The sequence below is a fragment of the Megalops cyprinoides genome, chromosome 1 (assembly GCF_013368585.1).
Source record: "Megalops cyprinoides isolate fMegCyp1 chromosome 1, fMegCyp1.pri, whole genome shotgun sequence".
NCBI classification, from domain to species: Eukaryota; Metazoa; Chordata; class Actinopteri; order Elopiformes; family Megalopidae; genus Megalops; species Megalops cyprinoides.
Genome location: NC_050583.1, coordinates 37741604 through 37758791, shown reverse-complemented (window position 1 = coordinate 37758791; position 17188 = coordinate 37741604). Strand labels below are relative to the sequence as shown.

Here is a 17188-nt window from a genome sequence, read left to right as displayed (position 1 = left end):
ATAGCAAATTACTTTGCGCTTCAGGGTGCGACAAAATGGCTACTCTCAGAGAAAGAGAAAAGTAATCATTTTCCAGCTGAAACTTTTCAAACAGATAATTCTTATTTAATGGCTCCTCCCTATTTTCTTGTATTTAGTAACGGCATACAAATACTTGACTCTAGGAGCGTATCTACGTTCCCAGGTTCCTATGTTCCCCAGTTAAATATTCTAACACACCAGCTAATGCTAACCTTGCATCTAATGCTAATGTTAACAATTACCCACATGCTAATGCTAACACAACCCTAACCCTAACCCCTAACCCAAACTCTGACTCTCACCCAAATTTCAAGGCTAAGTCTGATATTAATAATACTCTAACCGGAAAGCTAAAGCTAACGCTAACCTAAGAACTAATGCTAAAGCTAACCGTAACCTGAACGTCCATTTGGGCCCTTGGAAGCATTATCGATGTCATATTAAGTGAATACAGAGCCAGGGAACATCTTTTTCAGGTTACCATTATGTGCTATACAGAGTTGGGCAACATAGGACCCTGGGAACATAGCAATGACCCCCACTATGTTCCCATTATGTGCTATATAGAACTGGGGAACAGAGGAATGATCCCGACTCTGTCCGAGGAGCAGTGGCGGTGATGTAGTGTTGGAAGTCTAAGGGGAAGACGTCATCAACTAGGGGTAACCCGTTCAAATTGCATATTCCTCGACCATGATATTCGTGCACTGGTTTGAGATGCAATGCAATAGCGGCAAGTAACTGAATCAGTTGACTGGGTATTTCAATCTATGGCAGTAGAAGGAGGTTTTGTCAAGAACAGTCCATCAAGAACTTCATTTAGAGGGATACTATGGTCGGACTGCAGTGCATAAACCTCTTATTACACCTAAAAATGCATGTTTGTAAGTTAAGTGTTGCAACGAACACAGGCAGTGGAAAAGAGTCATGGTCAGATGACTCGTCCTTCACCCTGTTCTCAACAAACAGACAAGTGCATGTATGGCACACACCAAAAGAAATATACACATCCCAGTGCCGGTTTCCTGCGGTGAGGGGCTATGGTGTGGGGTGAGCGATCACTTTTTTCATATGGTTAAGCATTTTTATCCTGATGGTGGTGTTCTCGTCCAGAATGACAATGCCCCCATTCACATTCACATGGTGCTACCAAAACATACCCAGGATCAAACTGTTAAAAGGTTCAGATCAGGAAAGGGTTACAAAACAACACCCAAGGCCTTAAATATATCATGGAAAACAGTTAATAGCATAATCAAGAAATGGATTAAATATGGCACCACCAGGACCTTGCCTAGACCAGGCCGTTCCTCCTGGATGACTTTGTAAGGAGGAAACTTATCAGGGAGGTCACCAAGAGGCCAATGGCAACAATAAAAGAGCTGAAGGACTTCATAGCAAGGACTGGCCACCAAAGCAACAATTTCATGTGTTCTCCACAATTCTGAGCTGTGGGGTAGGGTAGCTAGGCAGAAGCCATCTCTCACAAAGAACATCCACTCTCAAAAAGACACTCTGGATCTCCTGTTGCCATGTAGAAAAACGTCTTGTGGTCTGATGAGATTATGGTAGAAGCACTTTGGCCTTAATTTCATGCGTTTGGCATACAGCTCACACAGCCCATCAGCCCAGGAACACAGTCAAGCATGGTGGTGGCAGCATCATGCTATGGGGCTGTTTCTCTTCAGCAGGGACAGGAACTCTGGTGAGGATAGAGGGGAAAAAATGAATATAGTGCAAAATACCAAAAAACATTTTTGAGAAAACTCTGCTACTGTCTGCAAAAAAGCTGAAGTGGAAGAATTTTACCTTTCAGCATGGCAAGTATTCAAGGCACACAGCTAAACCCATAGTGGACTGGCTGAAAAAAGAAAGATCAATGGCCTGACATGGCCTCAAACCCATTGACAATCTTTGGACTGACCTGGAGAGAGATGTTCATGAGCAATCCCCTTACAATTTAAGTGAATTCTACTGCAAAGAATGGGAGGAAAATTGCAAAATCTAGATCTGAGAAGTTGTCAAAGTCTTCTCCAAACAGACTCACTGCAGTTATCAAAGCAAAAGATGCTCCCAAGTTTTTAAGGGTGTGCAGACGTATGCAACCAAGATATTCAAAGTTTTTCAATTTAATACCTCTTTGAAAAACGGAAGCATTTGATCTTCGCTTAGATATTGTTGGTTACAACGTGTAGATAATGCTAAAAGTCTGACTTCACTTGTCTTGATTTCAGCCTTTAAGACACCAAAACAAGAAAATTTGGAAAGGATGTGTAGGCTTTCTAAATCCACTGTGTGTAATTATCCACACACTCTCTCTCTCTCATAAACAGTGCAAGCACGTTGTAGTGCTGAATTAAACGGGGAAGTGAGCTACAGAGTGCAGCATTTTGTGGCGTATACTCTTTGAAGTAACTGAATGAGTAGTTTGATATTACAAATTATGGAAATAAGTGGCTTATTGTTAAAGATGATTTCAGCATATTTCACATTAATTTCAAGTTATGTCAAACTACACTCTTGGAGAGAGACACGGAAACACTACATCATCTTTTGTCGCACTGTCGCACTGTCACCTGCCACTCAAAGAAAAAGGAGTCAACCTTTGTTAAAAACAAAGTTTACTTGCCCAAATAGTAAATGGCAGGGAATACAGAACACCTTCAGCTATAGAAAACATCAGAAATGTTTCATATTTATAAGCCGTACAAATCTGCAAAGCTTTTTTTTTCCACATTTTATCATTTCTACAAAAAATAGGAAGGGGAATAGAAACTAAACAAAGAAAACATGAAAATAAAACATGTCCATCCCCTCAAAGGGCAGCTGACGTGCCAAACTGTACAGATCACGTCCCCTTCCCCTGTCCCAATGGCCACTGCTAGTGCCAGTGAGAAGCCATGACTAAATAAGATACAAATAAAACAACGTCCACCTGTTACAAAGAGCATTATATACAAATACCTTACAACAATACAGAACCAAATGCAAAACAAAGCAGCTCACAGCCCCCCACCCTACCCCCCATCTCCGCCCCTCTTCCCAGCTCAGGATCCCCTTACCAAATTTTAAATACCCCAATCTGCAGCTGCTAAAAAAGCCTGTTTTGTCCAGATTGTTTCCTCAGACCTTCAAGACTGTACAGCCACATCTATGTCAATAGCCTTTTGAGAAATTTCAATGAACTGAAGGCCCCTGTAAGAAACCACAGCTATGAATGGTGATTCAGGGCCTTGTGTATACAATCCCAGCCAAGAGATGCTGCCACACCTACTGCCTCCCAAAGTAAGCTTCAGTACATGTATTTGCCCATATTAACACCGATCACTTCCACCCTGTGTCTAAACTACACTGTTCATGCGTGGTGACCCTTCAACAGTATGGCAGCAGGTAGAGGGAGATTCAAGGTTCAAGAAAAGGTTGACTGCTCAGCATCATTCCTCTTTTCAGTGTTTATGCTAGGTCAAGCTTTGGAGAATTCTGAATGCCTGAATTTCTTCGCTTAAACTTTAGAAGCACATCCCTGCATTGACCTTTGCAGTACTGGGTTTGACAGGAAAGCACTTTACACAGGTGTATGAACAGCTTACCAACAATGGCTCAGGAACCAGATTTGTAAAAGAAGAAATTGGAATGGGAGGGAAATGTTTTTTAAGTGCACAACTCTTTTTTTGGGATAAACTTTGGGAATTAAAAAGTCAGATAAAATAGACGTAAATAAATACCTGTGGTGTACAGTTTAGTAAAAGTAATCTAAAATAGTGGTTAACTGAGGAAATGGACACCATCCAATTGTATATAAGGCCAGTTCCCTACATAGATGGCTTTTACTAAAAACGAAAATAGGCCAAATTTACTCAGACATTCAGACTGTGGTACTGGAAGAACCAAAAATCCATTTTTCCGTTACTGTCTTCATTCCATGTAGAATGTATTCTTTTCTAAACTGAGGAATTGGATGTAGCACCATTAAACACCAAAGTCTGTGCACACCATCAACAACATTCTTGTTTTTAACCGTTGCAGCTGAAACTGACAATGATCTAAATCACAAAGCAATATGGTAAACATGAATACTGAATTGAAACAATCTTGCATCATTAACAAAATCAACTCTTGCTACATCAAACATTCTAAGATTCATTACCTGGCATCTTAATTCCCAACAGCTAACTATGTAAAAGTGGACGTGATGGAGATGTAAACAGAAATAATTCCTCCAAACGGTTGCTCGGGAGTGAGACAAAAGGCACCATTTGTCTGGCATTCCACCTACCAGCACAGTGCACTCAAAATGGCTTCATTCTTCCTGAAAATACCACATCATTAAAAATGACCAAAACTAAACAAGGAAAAAGTTAGAACAAACGAGTGAAAACAAAGTTCATAAGCAACTATTCTCAGAGTGCAGTTACTTGGTCCCTGATACCCTCCCGAATGGTTCTCCAATAAGCATTCTGTGGCTTCAAGTCTTGGGGGTGGGGGGGAGCCCACTGAAACAGGCGAGCTGGGAAATGATTCAAGACTGAAACCCAACAGGAGCTGGGAGGTACATTCTTAACCCCTACAACATGGGGCCTGTTTAGAACAGCACAAACTTTCAAAAAATATATATATACATATACATATGCAATGAAGAAAGTGGGTTCCAGTTTCATTTTTCCCCTCAGTTGCTTTAACGAAGGTAAAATAACCAGGAATGAAAGGAAAACCAAATTCTCCAAAGCGTCAAAAAAAAAAAAAACAAACAAAAAAATGATCCAGCAAGTCCGTGTGCTGAGGAGGCTCCAGTGGTTGGCTGCAGCACTGTAGCGTCACCACTGGGAAGGTTGAGCCCAGGTCTGTGGGACAGGGGGCTGGGGGCGGGGGGGCCTTCATGTTTACATTGTCTGTTAGCTGTCTCTTTTTCCCCCCAGCTCACAGTCAGATTGAGAAGCAGAGAGACAATGAGATGAAGAGAGGGCACTACAGAAGGAAATGGATGACGAGTAAAAGAGATGCAGGCAGATGGGCACCCCCTGCTGGCCGCGGAGGTGAGTGCAGGGCGGCACAGCGCTCCCCAGTATGTTGGCTCAGCCTGGTGCTGCTCACAGTCAGTTTGGAGTGGTGCGACTCAGTCCGAGTCAGAGTCGGAGGATTCTTCGGAGCTGGAGCCGCTGCTGCTGCTGCCTGACTTGTTCTCCTTGTCCTCCGCCTCTTCGTCATCCTCATCTTCATCCTCCTCCTCCTCATTCTGTGTAGCACAAAACCAGAACCATTTTCAGTTTGTAAGGAACCTTTTTATTACACACCCTCACAACAGCAAAATGTACTGTTTTTAATTTGGCAGAAAGCTCTTCTGTTCTTCTAGAGCTGTGCAATATTTAATTAAATGATCATATGCATTACTCAGACTCCCACCTCTTCGTCATCGTCATCCTCCTCTTCATCCTCACTGTCTTCCTCACTGGATGTGTCTTCCTCAGATGAAGCCTTCTCTTCCTCCTCCTCCTCATCATCATCTTCCTCAGAGTCCTGTGTAGACCAACCGATGGGGGTTAGTGTCAGCGTTTTGCTTTTGCTACATCTGTACAAATCTGAAGCCAAAGAAACTCACCGATTTTTTGGCAGATGAAGCCTTTACTTTGGCATTCGTTCCACCAGGTTTAGCCGTACTTTTACGCTTCTGAAGAAGGAAAAAATGGTTAAGCATTCTTAGCTTTTCAAAAAATAAAAATGAAATTGAAGGCATTTCTCTTAAAACAAAAAACCTGACGCAGCCTTTTCTGCGACTGGTGTGTTTACTTACATTCGAGTTGTACTCTGTGTATGTGGCTCTCTCCTGTGACGACAAGCTCTGCAGTCCGAAAAAGAGAAAACAAATCATCAATGCAACATCTTTGACAGTCTACCTCAAAGGTGCAGCAATCAATTGCGACTGGGTGTTAAAAAATCACAGTGAACAGAGCTCCAAGACCTGTTACATACATGACAAAGATGTGGACTCTCGTTCAGCATAGAGTTGCGAGAGATAGGTGGGTGCCATACCTTGAGCCAGTGCTCCAGCTGCACCTTGTACTGTTTCTGCTTCTCCTCGGCCAACTTCTTGTAGCGGTCCTTTTCTCTCTGGGGCAGCCTCTGCCAACGCCCACCAATCTCACCCATGCGCTCCTTCATGGGCAGGTGGTTGAGCTCCCCGCCTGAGAGCAGCTCCTGGGAGAACTTCTGGTACCCATTCCTGGGGGTCAGGGGGTCAGAGGTGAGGGAGCAGTACAAAGCAGTCCAGCTTTCTGATGCAGTTATATTGCATGTCAAAATGTCAATGGAGAGAGTAACATCAATGCTCCTGTCTGAAAGGCATATGTGACCACAACACACAGCATACATGTACATGCACGCACACACGCACGCGCGCACACGCACACACACACACAGCTTGTGGGATACTCACGACGGAGGTTTCTTTGGCTCGCCCTCGAACTTCATCTTCTTCCCTGAGGTGACAACAGCAGCTGGGGAGCGCATCTCACTCAGCTCCCTCTGGGAAAGCACACACGGTTGAACGGTTACAGAGGTGCCCAACTGTCACTGGGTCTAGCTAGTAAAGTAGAAAGCATATGCAGCAAGTCCTTTTTTACGCCCCCCATACTACCTCATATCTCTTTTGGTCTTCAGCAGCCTTTTTAATCCACATGATCTTCTCCTTCTTCTCCATGGTGTTCCAGGCTGCCTCCATGGCCTTCTGGGCCTTGGCCCGGTCATTCTGTGGAGAGACAGCAGTAGAGGTATGGCAAGGGATGTAGCAAGAACGGTAAACAAAAAAAGAGGTGAGGAAACATTTTGGCCTTGCCTTGAGCATTCCTCATACAGCCATTCAATAAAAAGGAAGTGTTGCTATGTACCCTAAACCTGGCCAGGTAGTCCCCGATGACACTGAGCTGCCAGATGTCCTGCGCGGTCTTGGGCGACTCAGGTAGCCGAGTGCGCTCCTCCTGAACCTTCTTCTCGGACTCAGCTTTCAGGGAGGCCTCCAGGCGCTTGTACTTCTCCTTTGGGGTATCAGCACATGGCCCAGTCAGTCAGCTGCCTGCTCATTACCGCCAGCATATTCTCAACAGCTAAATAACGGCTCTGCGCTTAAGTTTCCCAAGTGTGTGTGACGGTCAATTCCCCTTTTCACTGCAGCCTCCATGATGCTGCGCTGAGCCAACTTTTTATGATTCCTGACCATAAAAACAGGTCTTAATCACAGTTACTATCATTATAGTAAGCTACACAAAGCAAATACATGCAACCAGAAATTTCATACCCTAATCCCTAATCCCAAACCTCAACCTCTGACTGTAAAACATTATTACTTCACCACTGCTGCCAAAGCATAGGCTGTAGCTAAACATAATTACAGACAGATATTAAAATGCAATATTTTACATCACACATAGCAAAGTACAATTTAAAACTGGTTAGATTAATGTTGTAAGAGATTAGTGCTGTGAGAGCAGGTTCTGTGGTGCTTACCTTCTTCTTGCTAGAGAGCTCATTCCACATGCGCGCTAAAGTGCGTGTCAGCTCGCTCTCAGACAGGTCTGGCCGCTCCTGGTGCAGCTTGTGCCGCTTCTCCTCAGCGAAGATGAACATGGCCGAGATGGGTCGCTTCGGCTTCTCCGAGACACTCTGCACAGGAAACACAGCCTCAACCCTCAAACCTCCAACACCACCCTTTCCATCTCTTTGCCTTCCTTCCTTCTCCTCAGCAGACTACTTACATGTATTTGGCTCTTCAGTTCTGCAGTTGCTTTATACTGTATAAAGCACTATACTAGACCAGTTAGTTTTTACCAATGTTTATCTCAAGAGTTTCAGCTACAGCATGTGCTTGGTCTTCCCTCAGCTTGCTGATCACCTGTAACAGGTCTCCTGATGAGGTTCTCTCCATGTTCCTCATGCTCTCTTATGTAGAGTAGCCCACCTCTCTGATTCCCCTCCGACTCCCACCTTTCCTTTTATTTGCAGCTGCTTTGCAGACTGATTTTCCTGATTGTTCTCAATATCTTAAATCTCAACAAATCTGACCTCTTAGCTGTTGTAACGTGGACTACCTTCTCCTTCTATTGATCACTAACACTCAGAAACTTCCCAAAAGGCCTGGTGTTCTTTCTGCGTTCAGTCTCTCAACATGCTTCTTGTTCTACCGCTTTCATAAATAAAATTCGGACAATGTATAAATATTCCACAAAATATCATTTCTCTTTTTACCCGTTTCGTTCTTCCCCGAAACATCCCTTCAGTAGTGGGTTAAACCACCTCTTAACATTGGAATTGCACACACTTACTATATTCTGTTGTTCTAAAATATACATTTTAAAATACAGTGGCCATCTACACCCATCTCACCTTGGTTTTGGAGTTTTTCTTGGAGGTGGTGTTGCTGCCGATGCCCTTTTTATTAAATCCGAGCATTTTGTCCTCTCCCAATACGCGCTGCTGCTCTTCTTCAGGGATACTCTGGAAGGAAACACAAGCCTATTTATTAGCCATGTCCATGAAAGAGTAGGATATAAATGAATAACCACTTCATCAGAGGTGGAGAATACAACAGGTGTACTTACACACAGAAACCGGTTCATCTCAATTTCGTACTCTTTCTTTTTCTGAAGAAAAAAAAGTTTTAGTCCAGAGGAGTTAGGTTTTTTTGTTTTTTTACATTTCACACTCTCTCATTCACGTATTAACATATAAAGTGGGAAACAGTGAGCGTGCACGGTAGGGTGTGCTGCATGTACAGACCTGCTCACAGCGTTTCTGGTAACCGTCCTTGTCGCTCTGTTTCAGAAGCTTCCATTGCTGGCTGCACATGACCATGCGCTCGGTGCTGGGCACATCCTTCATGTTGGACATAAGCTCCGCACAAAACATGGAGTAGCCGTTCCTGAACATCACACAGTGAACCGGTCAACTTCATGAACAAAGCCCACAATGCAAACATTCACCGGCTAACCAGTGTTAGAGTGACCTATATGAGTACAATTTTACAGTAAATTTTTATAAAATTTTAAAATTAATTTTTAGTAAATTTACATGCCTGTCTCAGTCAATTTCAGATTTTTGCTACGCATGATCAAGCAGGTTCATAATGCGTATGATGGTAGTAGCAATGCTAATATGGACAGCAGCGACACTCACGGTGGAGGTTTGGTAGGCCTGCCGTCAAATTTGTCCTTCAGCTGTCTCTCAGCCTTGGTCAGGGTGGACTTGTTGATGTCCCCCTGGGACATGTTGAGCTCTGGGTGCTGCTGGATGAACTCTCGCATCGCCTCCTGTGAAACAGTCATGGGGCAGTGTTGTACATCTGACAGTGAGCACGCACATGTGAATAAACCAAGACACGGCAGAGAGACCGCATGAATGTTGTATGAGGGCCCACCTCGTATTGTTTCTGCTGTTCCAATGACTTATTGATCCACTTCAGTCGCTTTTTGTCAGACAACTGTGTCCACTGCTTCCCCAGGCTGTCTTTGATATCTTTTGTGGTTGCCTGTTGGCCATTACAATGCAGTTACTTCACCTCATCACATCCAAGTTGAGTAGAATTGCATAAATGGAAACACACAGATGCAATGGCAACGCAAAGCAGTACCGTAAAGTTAGCATATGATCGTGGACCACTTATGTACTAGAGAAAAGCAGTAGGAAGAAGGCATGCCAGAAGGTTTTACTCACATCTGGGTGCCCCTTGAGGTAGGCTTTCTTCTCGTGGTTGTACCATAACTGCTGCGGTGTCTTCGGCTTCTCTGGCACATCAGAGCGCTTCATGTTCTTCATGTTTTCAATTAGGTCTGGGTGATCCTCCCTGAATAGATATGCCCAAAACACACATACACTGACTATGGCAAGCACAAAAAACAACTGCATTAGATTAAAAAAAAGACTGAATTTAACTTCTTTCTGATATATAAACCCTTAACCAGCTTGTCTCTATAAAATTATTTTCAGCTTAAAGGTTTCCTTTGCATGTCATTATTTTCTTTCTTCTCCAAGGGCTCATTTAAGCTGGGTAGAAGCAAAGAGGTGGGAGTGAAGTGATTATAAAAAGTGATTTATAAATGAAATCACATTTAGTAAGCAATCATTCCCCACTCAGGCAAGCAGTTCTACACTGCATTTCTTTTGCAAGAAAGTACGAGTTGGGCACATACACACAATGCACATTTAAAGACCATTTACAGGAAAGAGTAATCTGCATTCCCACATCACATTTCTGACAGTAGGCGTTGTGCTGCTTTATGGGGCTATGTTGTTGAATGAACGTGTGCTTCACAGTTGGTACTGTTTATGTGAGGGTTCCATGTGAATAGGTCCCTCTCATTGGTGTCTCTAAAATTTAAAGTCCACACACTGGTTGGTTTATCATCTTTTCTGCAACAGCCTCTGTGAGAGTTCACAAGGTCCAAGCTGAGTATCACAAAAACAAATTGTGAACTTATACTGACATTTTTTGTTTACAGTACCAACTTTCATATTTCAAGAACACACAAAGGAAAACTTATTTGGTTCCTGTAATCCTTTTCCATGAAGCCTACTTGTTAATGTTGTACTTGTCTTACGAAGAGTAACTGAGAAATTATTAAAAAGAAACAGCACAAAACAAAAGGAAATTAATGAAGTTCACATAAGAACTATGTTCAGCACTGGTTGAAAAGGAAGAAAAAGGCTAGAATAGATCATTTACAGATTACAACTGACTGTTTCACAAAAGACATGACTGAAATGCTGTCTGTGGAGGCTTTGAAACATTGCTCTTTATCTTATTCAAACGCATTCGTTAGTTAGTGGTAAAAAATGCCATCACTGAGAAGACACCAGGATCCTTCGATGTCTGCTCCTCCAATGTCAAGTGGAATCTTTACATCATCACCATTACAACAATAATGAAGAATACAAAATGAAGCCAATTCAGCAGCAGTTATGTAAACCTTACCTGAATTTCCCCATGTTTTGTTCAAAGACTTCCTTTTCCCTCTGAAATTCTTGCATGTACTTTGCCTATTATTAAAGGAAAGAAAATACATGAAACATATTTGTCCCAACATAATGTTCAATACTAAACTGGTGAAATACAGCACACTGATTTGCAGATTGCCACAGCCAATTAAGAGAGAAGCTGTAGACATCACAGGCAGGGTGTTTCAGCTGATGTGGGCCTGCTGAGGGCAGCAGAGGACAGTCAAGAAGTGCCGCTTCATCAAAAACTCAAGACAGACACACACTGCTGTACTGCTCTGTTCTGCTCCAACCCAACCCAACCCCCAGCACACTCGACTGAATAGACTGTGCTCAAATGGCTTGCAGCAGTCAGCCAAAATCTACATTTATGGCTGACAGCAGTGAGCAATGACAAACCTTACCCCGCAAAATCACCAGTCAACACTGTAACTTGTGGAAATGTCTAACAATGATTTGTCTAAGAATAATGACATTATCATGTTAAGACTGGCCTTTGCAGTAACTAAATAAGAAAGATCCTGCAGGCTCTGATGCTCACCTTCTTGCGGTCTGGGAGCTCTCTGTACTTCTTGGACAGGATCTTTGTGAGATCAAGATTGCTCATTTCAGGGTGGAGTTTGGCATACTTGGCCCTCTTTTCCATGAAGAAGCGGAAGTATGGAGTTAGAGGCTTCTTTGGAAAGTCAGGGTGTTTCTGTTTGAGAGACCAGTGAGAAGAGGGGTTTGAGGCAGATGATTCTTTTAATAAAATCAAAATCTAATTTATACAGTAGAAAGCAAGTTTACAATTTAAATGCAGTCTGTTCCACTGTCTCTCTACTTCTCAGATTTGTTTTCTTTATAGATTGCTAGGAAACTACTATTTCACAAACACTGCAGAGGAATAGGAGGTCTGAACATAAAACAGGCATGAAATACATAATCACAGTTTAGCATATATCCATACCTTCAAATTTTTGCCCTTGTAGGGGTTCTTGATGTAGTCCTGTGCGTCAACGATCAGCTCTGATAATGTGCGAAATTTGCGTACCTGGACCAACCAGACACAAGGATGAAAACAGCAGTGGCATCAATCAACAAATGGCAAAGTTACCAAAAATACTAAACAGGACAGATGACCATCTGTTCTTTACATTATTTTGAAGCTGTTTAATACTGAAGAAAGAATCCAATAATTCACCCCCAGCTTCCCACACCGGCCTACCTCTCGTGACACTTCTAGCCACTTCTGCTTGCACATCTCCGCAGAGTAGTGGTTGAAGGCCACCTTCTCCCAGTCCAGGTGTGACTCTGCTGTCTTGTACTTGCTGAGATCATTCTGTGGAAGGTTGCCCTTCATGCCATCCAGCAACTTCAGCAGGTCATCCTTGCCCCAGGCTAGTTCCCCAAAACACAGAAAATATCCACAGGCACAGAGGTCAGCTGGGGCACTGCAAAAGCCTTCCATTTCCAAAAAAAAACCTTGCAAACCATCTCCAATTGGGTACACAAAGTGCAGTTGTTTTTCACAGAAATCTAAAAAAATGGAAAAGCTAACTGCTTATATACACTATCATGAGAAATACCGAGTATAGCTCTCAGTCATTTATTGCATTACACTATCATTTGTTTAAATGTATTTACACCAAAAATATTCTCATATTTATTTCTTTTTTTTACTATCTAACACCCAAATTTAATATCACCTGTGAATTTAAAAAAATACAACTAAAACACTTTTAAGGGTACCTAATTTCACATCACATTTATATCAATAATAGGTTCTATACTTCCAGAGCTGCTCTGGAGTTGAGTCAATAAAAAAGGGCTTCATATGACTTCATATTACATATGACTTCATATGACAATTCAATCATTGCAGGTCATCCCTGGAGATAAAGAAACCCTCCCTACTGGCGCCTGATTTGCTCAATGACATCAGATATTAGTTTTGGCATTGCGCTTATGTTTTGTGCCCTCTGGATGAACCCCGTTGCAACACAGAGATCACTGTGATGGATGTTAAAGTGCTGTTTTTAAATAGAGCTCATAAAGTATCAGGTCTATCCATAAGGGCATAATGAGCATGACAGGGTCTGAAAGGGTGCAGCTATTCCACTCAATCTCTATGGCTTCAGTGAGTATCGGCTGCAATTCGACAAAATAATGAACATGTGTAGGTTTTACTGTTGCACAAGCTAGACGAGACAATAATGCTAACAGACGAAATGACAGTGAATATTTTGGGCTAACAACGCTTCTCTCGACTGCACTCAAGAATGAACATTTTTTGGTTGCCACCTCACCTTGATCTTTAGCAGAGGTTTCCATTTCTCCATTCATTCTCTGCACCTTCTTATCTACAGGACATCAAAAATATTAATGACTGTGGTGGCAATGATGATGTAAAAAAAAATACAGATATGCATACACTCAAATTCACATCTGCATCTGAAAAGTGACACATATTGATAACTATTTGAAAAACATGATCTGAATCCCCTGCCTTAAGAAGTTACCAACTAAAGTTCAATGTTTTTAGAAATTTGACACACCATCTCCTATAATTTTGCACACACTGTCAAGAAAGATCATTCATATATTCACATCTTGCAGATCGGTAACAACTATATGGCAAGATATTAATTTAGCATCATATGTTACACCTCACAAGACTGAATAAATCTAGAAATGTTGCCATCAACGTGATTCACCTATTTCATAACAATATTTATGAAAATGAACACTATTCTTCAGTTATTGTTGCTACTAGGGTTGTAATAAATTACAGGATTTAAACATGTTATTTTGATTTTTTATGAGATATAGCATTATCTTCACATTTTCTTAAAACTCAAAATGCATAACGCCATCCTTTTCCAATCATTATTTTTTTATTCATTAATCATTTTTATTCATTATTTATATTATTTATATTTTGTTGGACACAACGGAAAAAAACAATTATTATTTAGAGAGCTGCAATTTAATCTCTAACACTTTATTAATAGCACTTTAAATAGCAACGCACATTTTCAGCTATTCAATTCCTAGGATCTTAGGGTTAATATGATCCAGCCCAACGTGATGTTTAAATGTTCCTCATTACACCGCCCATCTAAGCGTTTTCCACTACACAAGACATGTTTATAGCTACGTTTGTGACGGATTCGGACCTCAAAGCACTCAGTACACGGCATCGCACGGCAGGGGGAAATTGCCTGTGATAAGCTATTTCGTCAACTGCGTTATTGCTTTTCATCGTCCCTCTACTGCCGTTCTACCGAATTCCTTTCCCGATCTCTGCTTCTTCCATGCCATCTACTCTGACTGAGGATTTTGGGGCTGGTCGGATGGTGCGGGAGGAGGAAGCTAACACGCAACTGTATGACGGGCAGCAGCAGGCAACCAGCTGACCACGGAAGATCTGCTTTCGGCTCCTGCTAACGGGGAAATGGTGCCGGGATCACTGGCTCCACTGCAAAATGCCCGACTCGCCTCGTAACGCACACCCACAGAGAGCGGAGCCAGCTTACGCAATGGTGCTCGGCAATCTCTCCTTACCATGCTTCTTAGCACAAGGGGACATGGACATATTTCCCTCGATAAAATAGCTAATAGAATCACTCGCTTCGATTAAAACTAACGAAATGGTTGCTAGTAAAGGCAATTTAAATGCTTTTCATGTAAATCAGAAAAAATAATGGTTCGTTCTTTCTCCGGCGGTGTGTTGTCGGTTCAGAAATAAATGGCGGCCGTGACAAAAACTCACCGAGCCATGGCTCGCTAAGCCGCTCATTCTGCCGATTCGGAAGGTTAGGGTTTATCGCTAGCCAACTACCCTGCAACAGTAGTGCTCGTGTCGCTATTAACTTGACCTTATTCTTAACAATTCAGTTAATCATTAATGGATGTCTTTTAAATGCAGTCTTTGCCTGCTACATAGGCAGGTTAAAGCATTTCTCTGCTTCTACAAACCAGGTGTTCTATCCAAACTAGCTCGAACCCGTTAAAAATTAATAATATGTAGTTAACACCGCATCAAGACAACAATATCGAATTAGCTACGTTATTATAGCTAAATTATGACAAAGCAGTTATGTGCGTGGAACCATCCATGCTTAAGATGGCTACAAGGCTAGACCCAGTAAGCAAGCTTTTGTTCAGGGAGACGCTGAGGTCCCTCAAGCCAGTCTGGCAGAAGTGTTTCGCTCGTATTTACCAGAAAACTGCTTAACCTTGGCATTCGACACTATTTATACTGTCACTAAATTGTGTAGTACTATGTGTAATTTCAAAGTTAAACTTGAGTAGCCAAGGCTTGGGTTTTGTGAACGAAATGTCACGACCAGAGAACTGGAGCGGCAGGTCTGGCGAATGCAAAGCTGGGGTGCGGAGCAGCGCTGGCGGCGCCGTGTTGTTGACCTCTACGAATCTCAAACGGGGAAACTGCACATATATCACACTGTAGACGCATTGTACAAACCAATACAAAATTATTCAGCTCACAATTAATTGTATGCGTTGTGCGGCGAAAAAAACACTTACCTTTTTTTTTTTTAAATTGTGCAATGGAACCCGACTCCGTGAGCTGTGGGGCAGGGGTTCAGCAGCGGTATGGCGGCACTACGGTCTTCAAAGGCTGGAGGGGCAAAACAAAAAGGCAGAATAACGCGCAATATTCTGACACACCAAAACTGCATGAAGCTTGTCTACAGTTATGAAATAATTTTTTTCAAAGAACCGAAAGGCATTGGTCATTTCTAGTTTGCTTTGATTTTTTGATACTATTCAAGGTTGCCTTAAAAATTTCGCATCCGAGAGGGAAAGCAGTGAAGCTAGCTGTTGCTACTAGCATGGCGACTCGGCGAGGACGAAGAACCGCCATGGTCGGAGCCTCACATACCGTACGCTGCTAACTGGTTGCATATGCAAGCAATGAGAGAAAATCGGCTTAAAATAAAACCATAGCCCTTACTAACCTGACCAAGATTGTCGACTGCCCTGTAAAATAGTGGTAAAACGGAAGCGAGACGGTGTCTTTTCGCGAACGTGGCTTTGGCGGGTCTGGCTGAGCCGAAAGAGAGGCAAGCCTTTACGGTGAGAAATTAAACTACGATCCCAGATGGCTAACCAGCGAGGCGGCGGGTTATCCCTGTAACCACCGCGTGGAGGTCTAGGGTTGAGGAATCAGAATTTGTTTACTGATAGGAGAAATCTATCGTAGAATCAGTCTAATCTTTCTTAAATTAGCTCGAAACGAGCAAACACCAGACTTACCGAGGCATTTCAATACTCAAGACTAAAACATCTAACTTTTACCCGAGACCTAAAACCGAAAATCGGCATGGCGACCTCGAAATGCACCCTTCCCTTTCAGGAAATATGGTAGTCAAACAACGCATTTTTCAAACTAAACGCCAGAATAAACTATAATGTGTAAACAAACACACAAACGTTTTGATGTATCCGATTTGGTGATGCTTTGTTGAATTTTCAAATGTTCAAATTAACTGTGTGTATTTGAAGCGGCTGGGTGCCTTACCTGTGTCAGTGCGCGTGTCGAGCTCGTTGTGGTAGGGTTGGGTTGAATGTTAGCCAGCACTGCGCCGCTGGTCCAGGGCAGAGACACTCCAGTCCCCGCAGAGATGGGAACTTCCCCCGCCTCCATCTCACTTGCTCTCTCCCTCTGTCTCTTCCAGTCAGCGGCCGGCACTCTCAAACCAGCCATTCTTCTTCCGTGCGCTGAGGCATCCACAACTTCTCTCCTCTTCTCTGTACTCTTGTTCAACTATCGTCATGTTTTTGTTTCGCTTTTTTCCAGTTATGTAGCTTTTTGCAATTCAGTTTTCGTTCATTATACGAAATAACTTTTCGTTCTGTTTTGACAGGAGAGTGAAGTCTTTTTATCATTAAACACGTTTTAAACATTATTTTAGTGTCGGATAAAAACGTTAAATAGAACAAGTGAAATAAAGTTACGTTAAAATCTTCCTCTGTGTCTACCGTGACTTCTCAATAATAATCTTGGTCCACGGTATTGTTGACCATTTCCGAAAGCGAAACACAGTGAAAAGCGACTTTCATTGATAGTCTTGAGCGTTGCATTTTTTCTCCTTTGCATAGTCTATTTGGCAGCTTCATTTTTCATTTAATTTGTCTCAACTCCACCTTGCCTGTTTGTGGGCGGCTCCTAAACCAGCCA

General features: G+C 42.4%; 1 protein-coding gene across 1 annotated transcript; it reads right to left on the bottom strand.

Moving 5' to 3' along the window:
• Positions 1-2656: 2656 nt before the first annotated feature.
• Positions 2657-17087, bottom strand: ubtf (upstream binding transcription factor). The gene is made up of 22 exons (XM_036515901.1): positions 16529-17087; positions 15532-15625; positions 13290-13343; positions 12209-12381; positions 11951-12034; positions 11543-11698; positions 10979-11043; positions 9721-9850; positions 9425-9535; positions 9184-9317; positions 8788-8929; positions 8610-8651; positions 8395-8505; positions 7519-7674; positions 6903-7049; positions 6653-6763; positions 6452-6540; positions 6049-6238; positions 5810-5857; positions 5618-5686; positions 5422-5535; positions 2657-5254 (listed from the first exon to the last, which is right to left on the bottom strand). The coding sequence occupies exons 3-22, from the start codon at positions 13324-13326 to the stop codon at positions 5135-5137; spliced, it is 2229 nt and encodes a 742-aa protein (XP_036371794.1). The 5' UTR covers positions 13327-13343; positions 15532-15625; positions 16529-17087; the 3' UTR covers positions 2657-5134.
• Positions 17088-17188: the final 101 nt, after the last annotated feature.

Bases quoted from the DNA above. Each gene is read 5' to 3' on its own strand.
- ubtf (XM_036515901.1), bottom strand. From the start codon at position 13,326: ATGAATGGAGAAATGGAAACCTCTGCTAAAGATCAAG. The intron at 11,699-11,950 runs GTATGGATATAT...TCTCTCAAACAG, and splicing joins ACAAGGGCAAAAATTTGAAG to AAACACCCTGACTTTCCAAA. The intron at 9,318-9,424 runs GTGGGCCCTCAT...ACTGTTTCACAG, and splicing joins AACAGCAGAAACAATACGAG to GAGGCGATGCGAGAGTTCAT.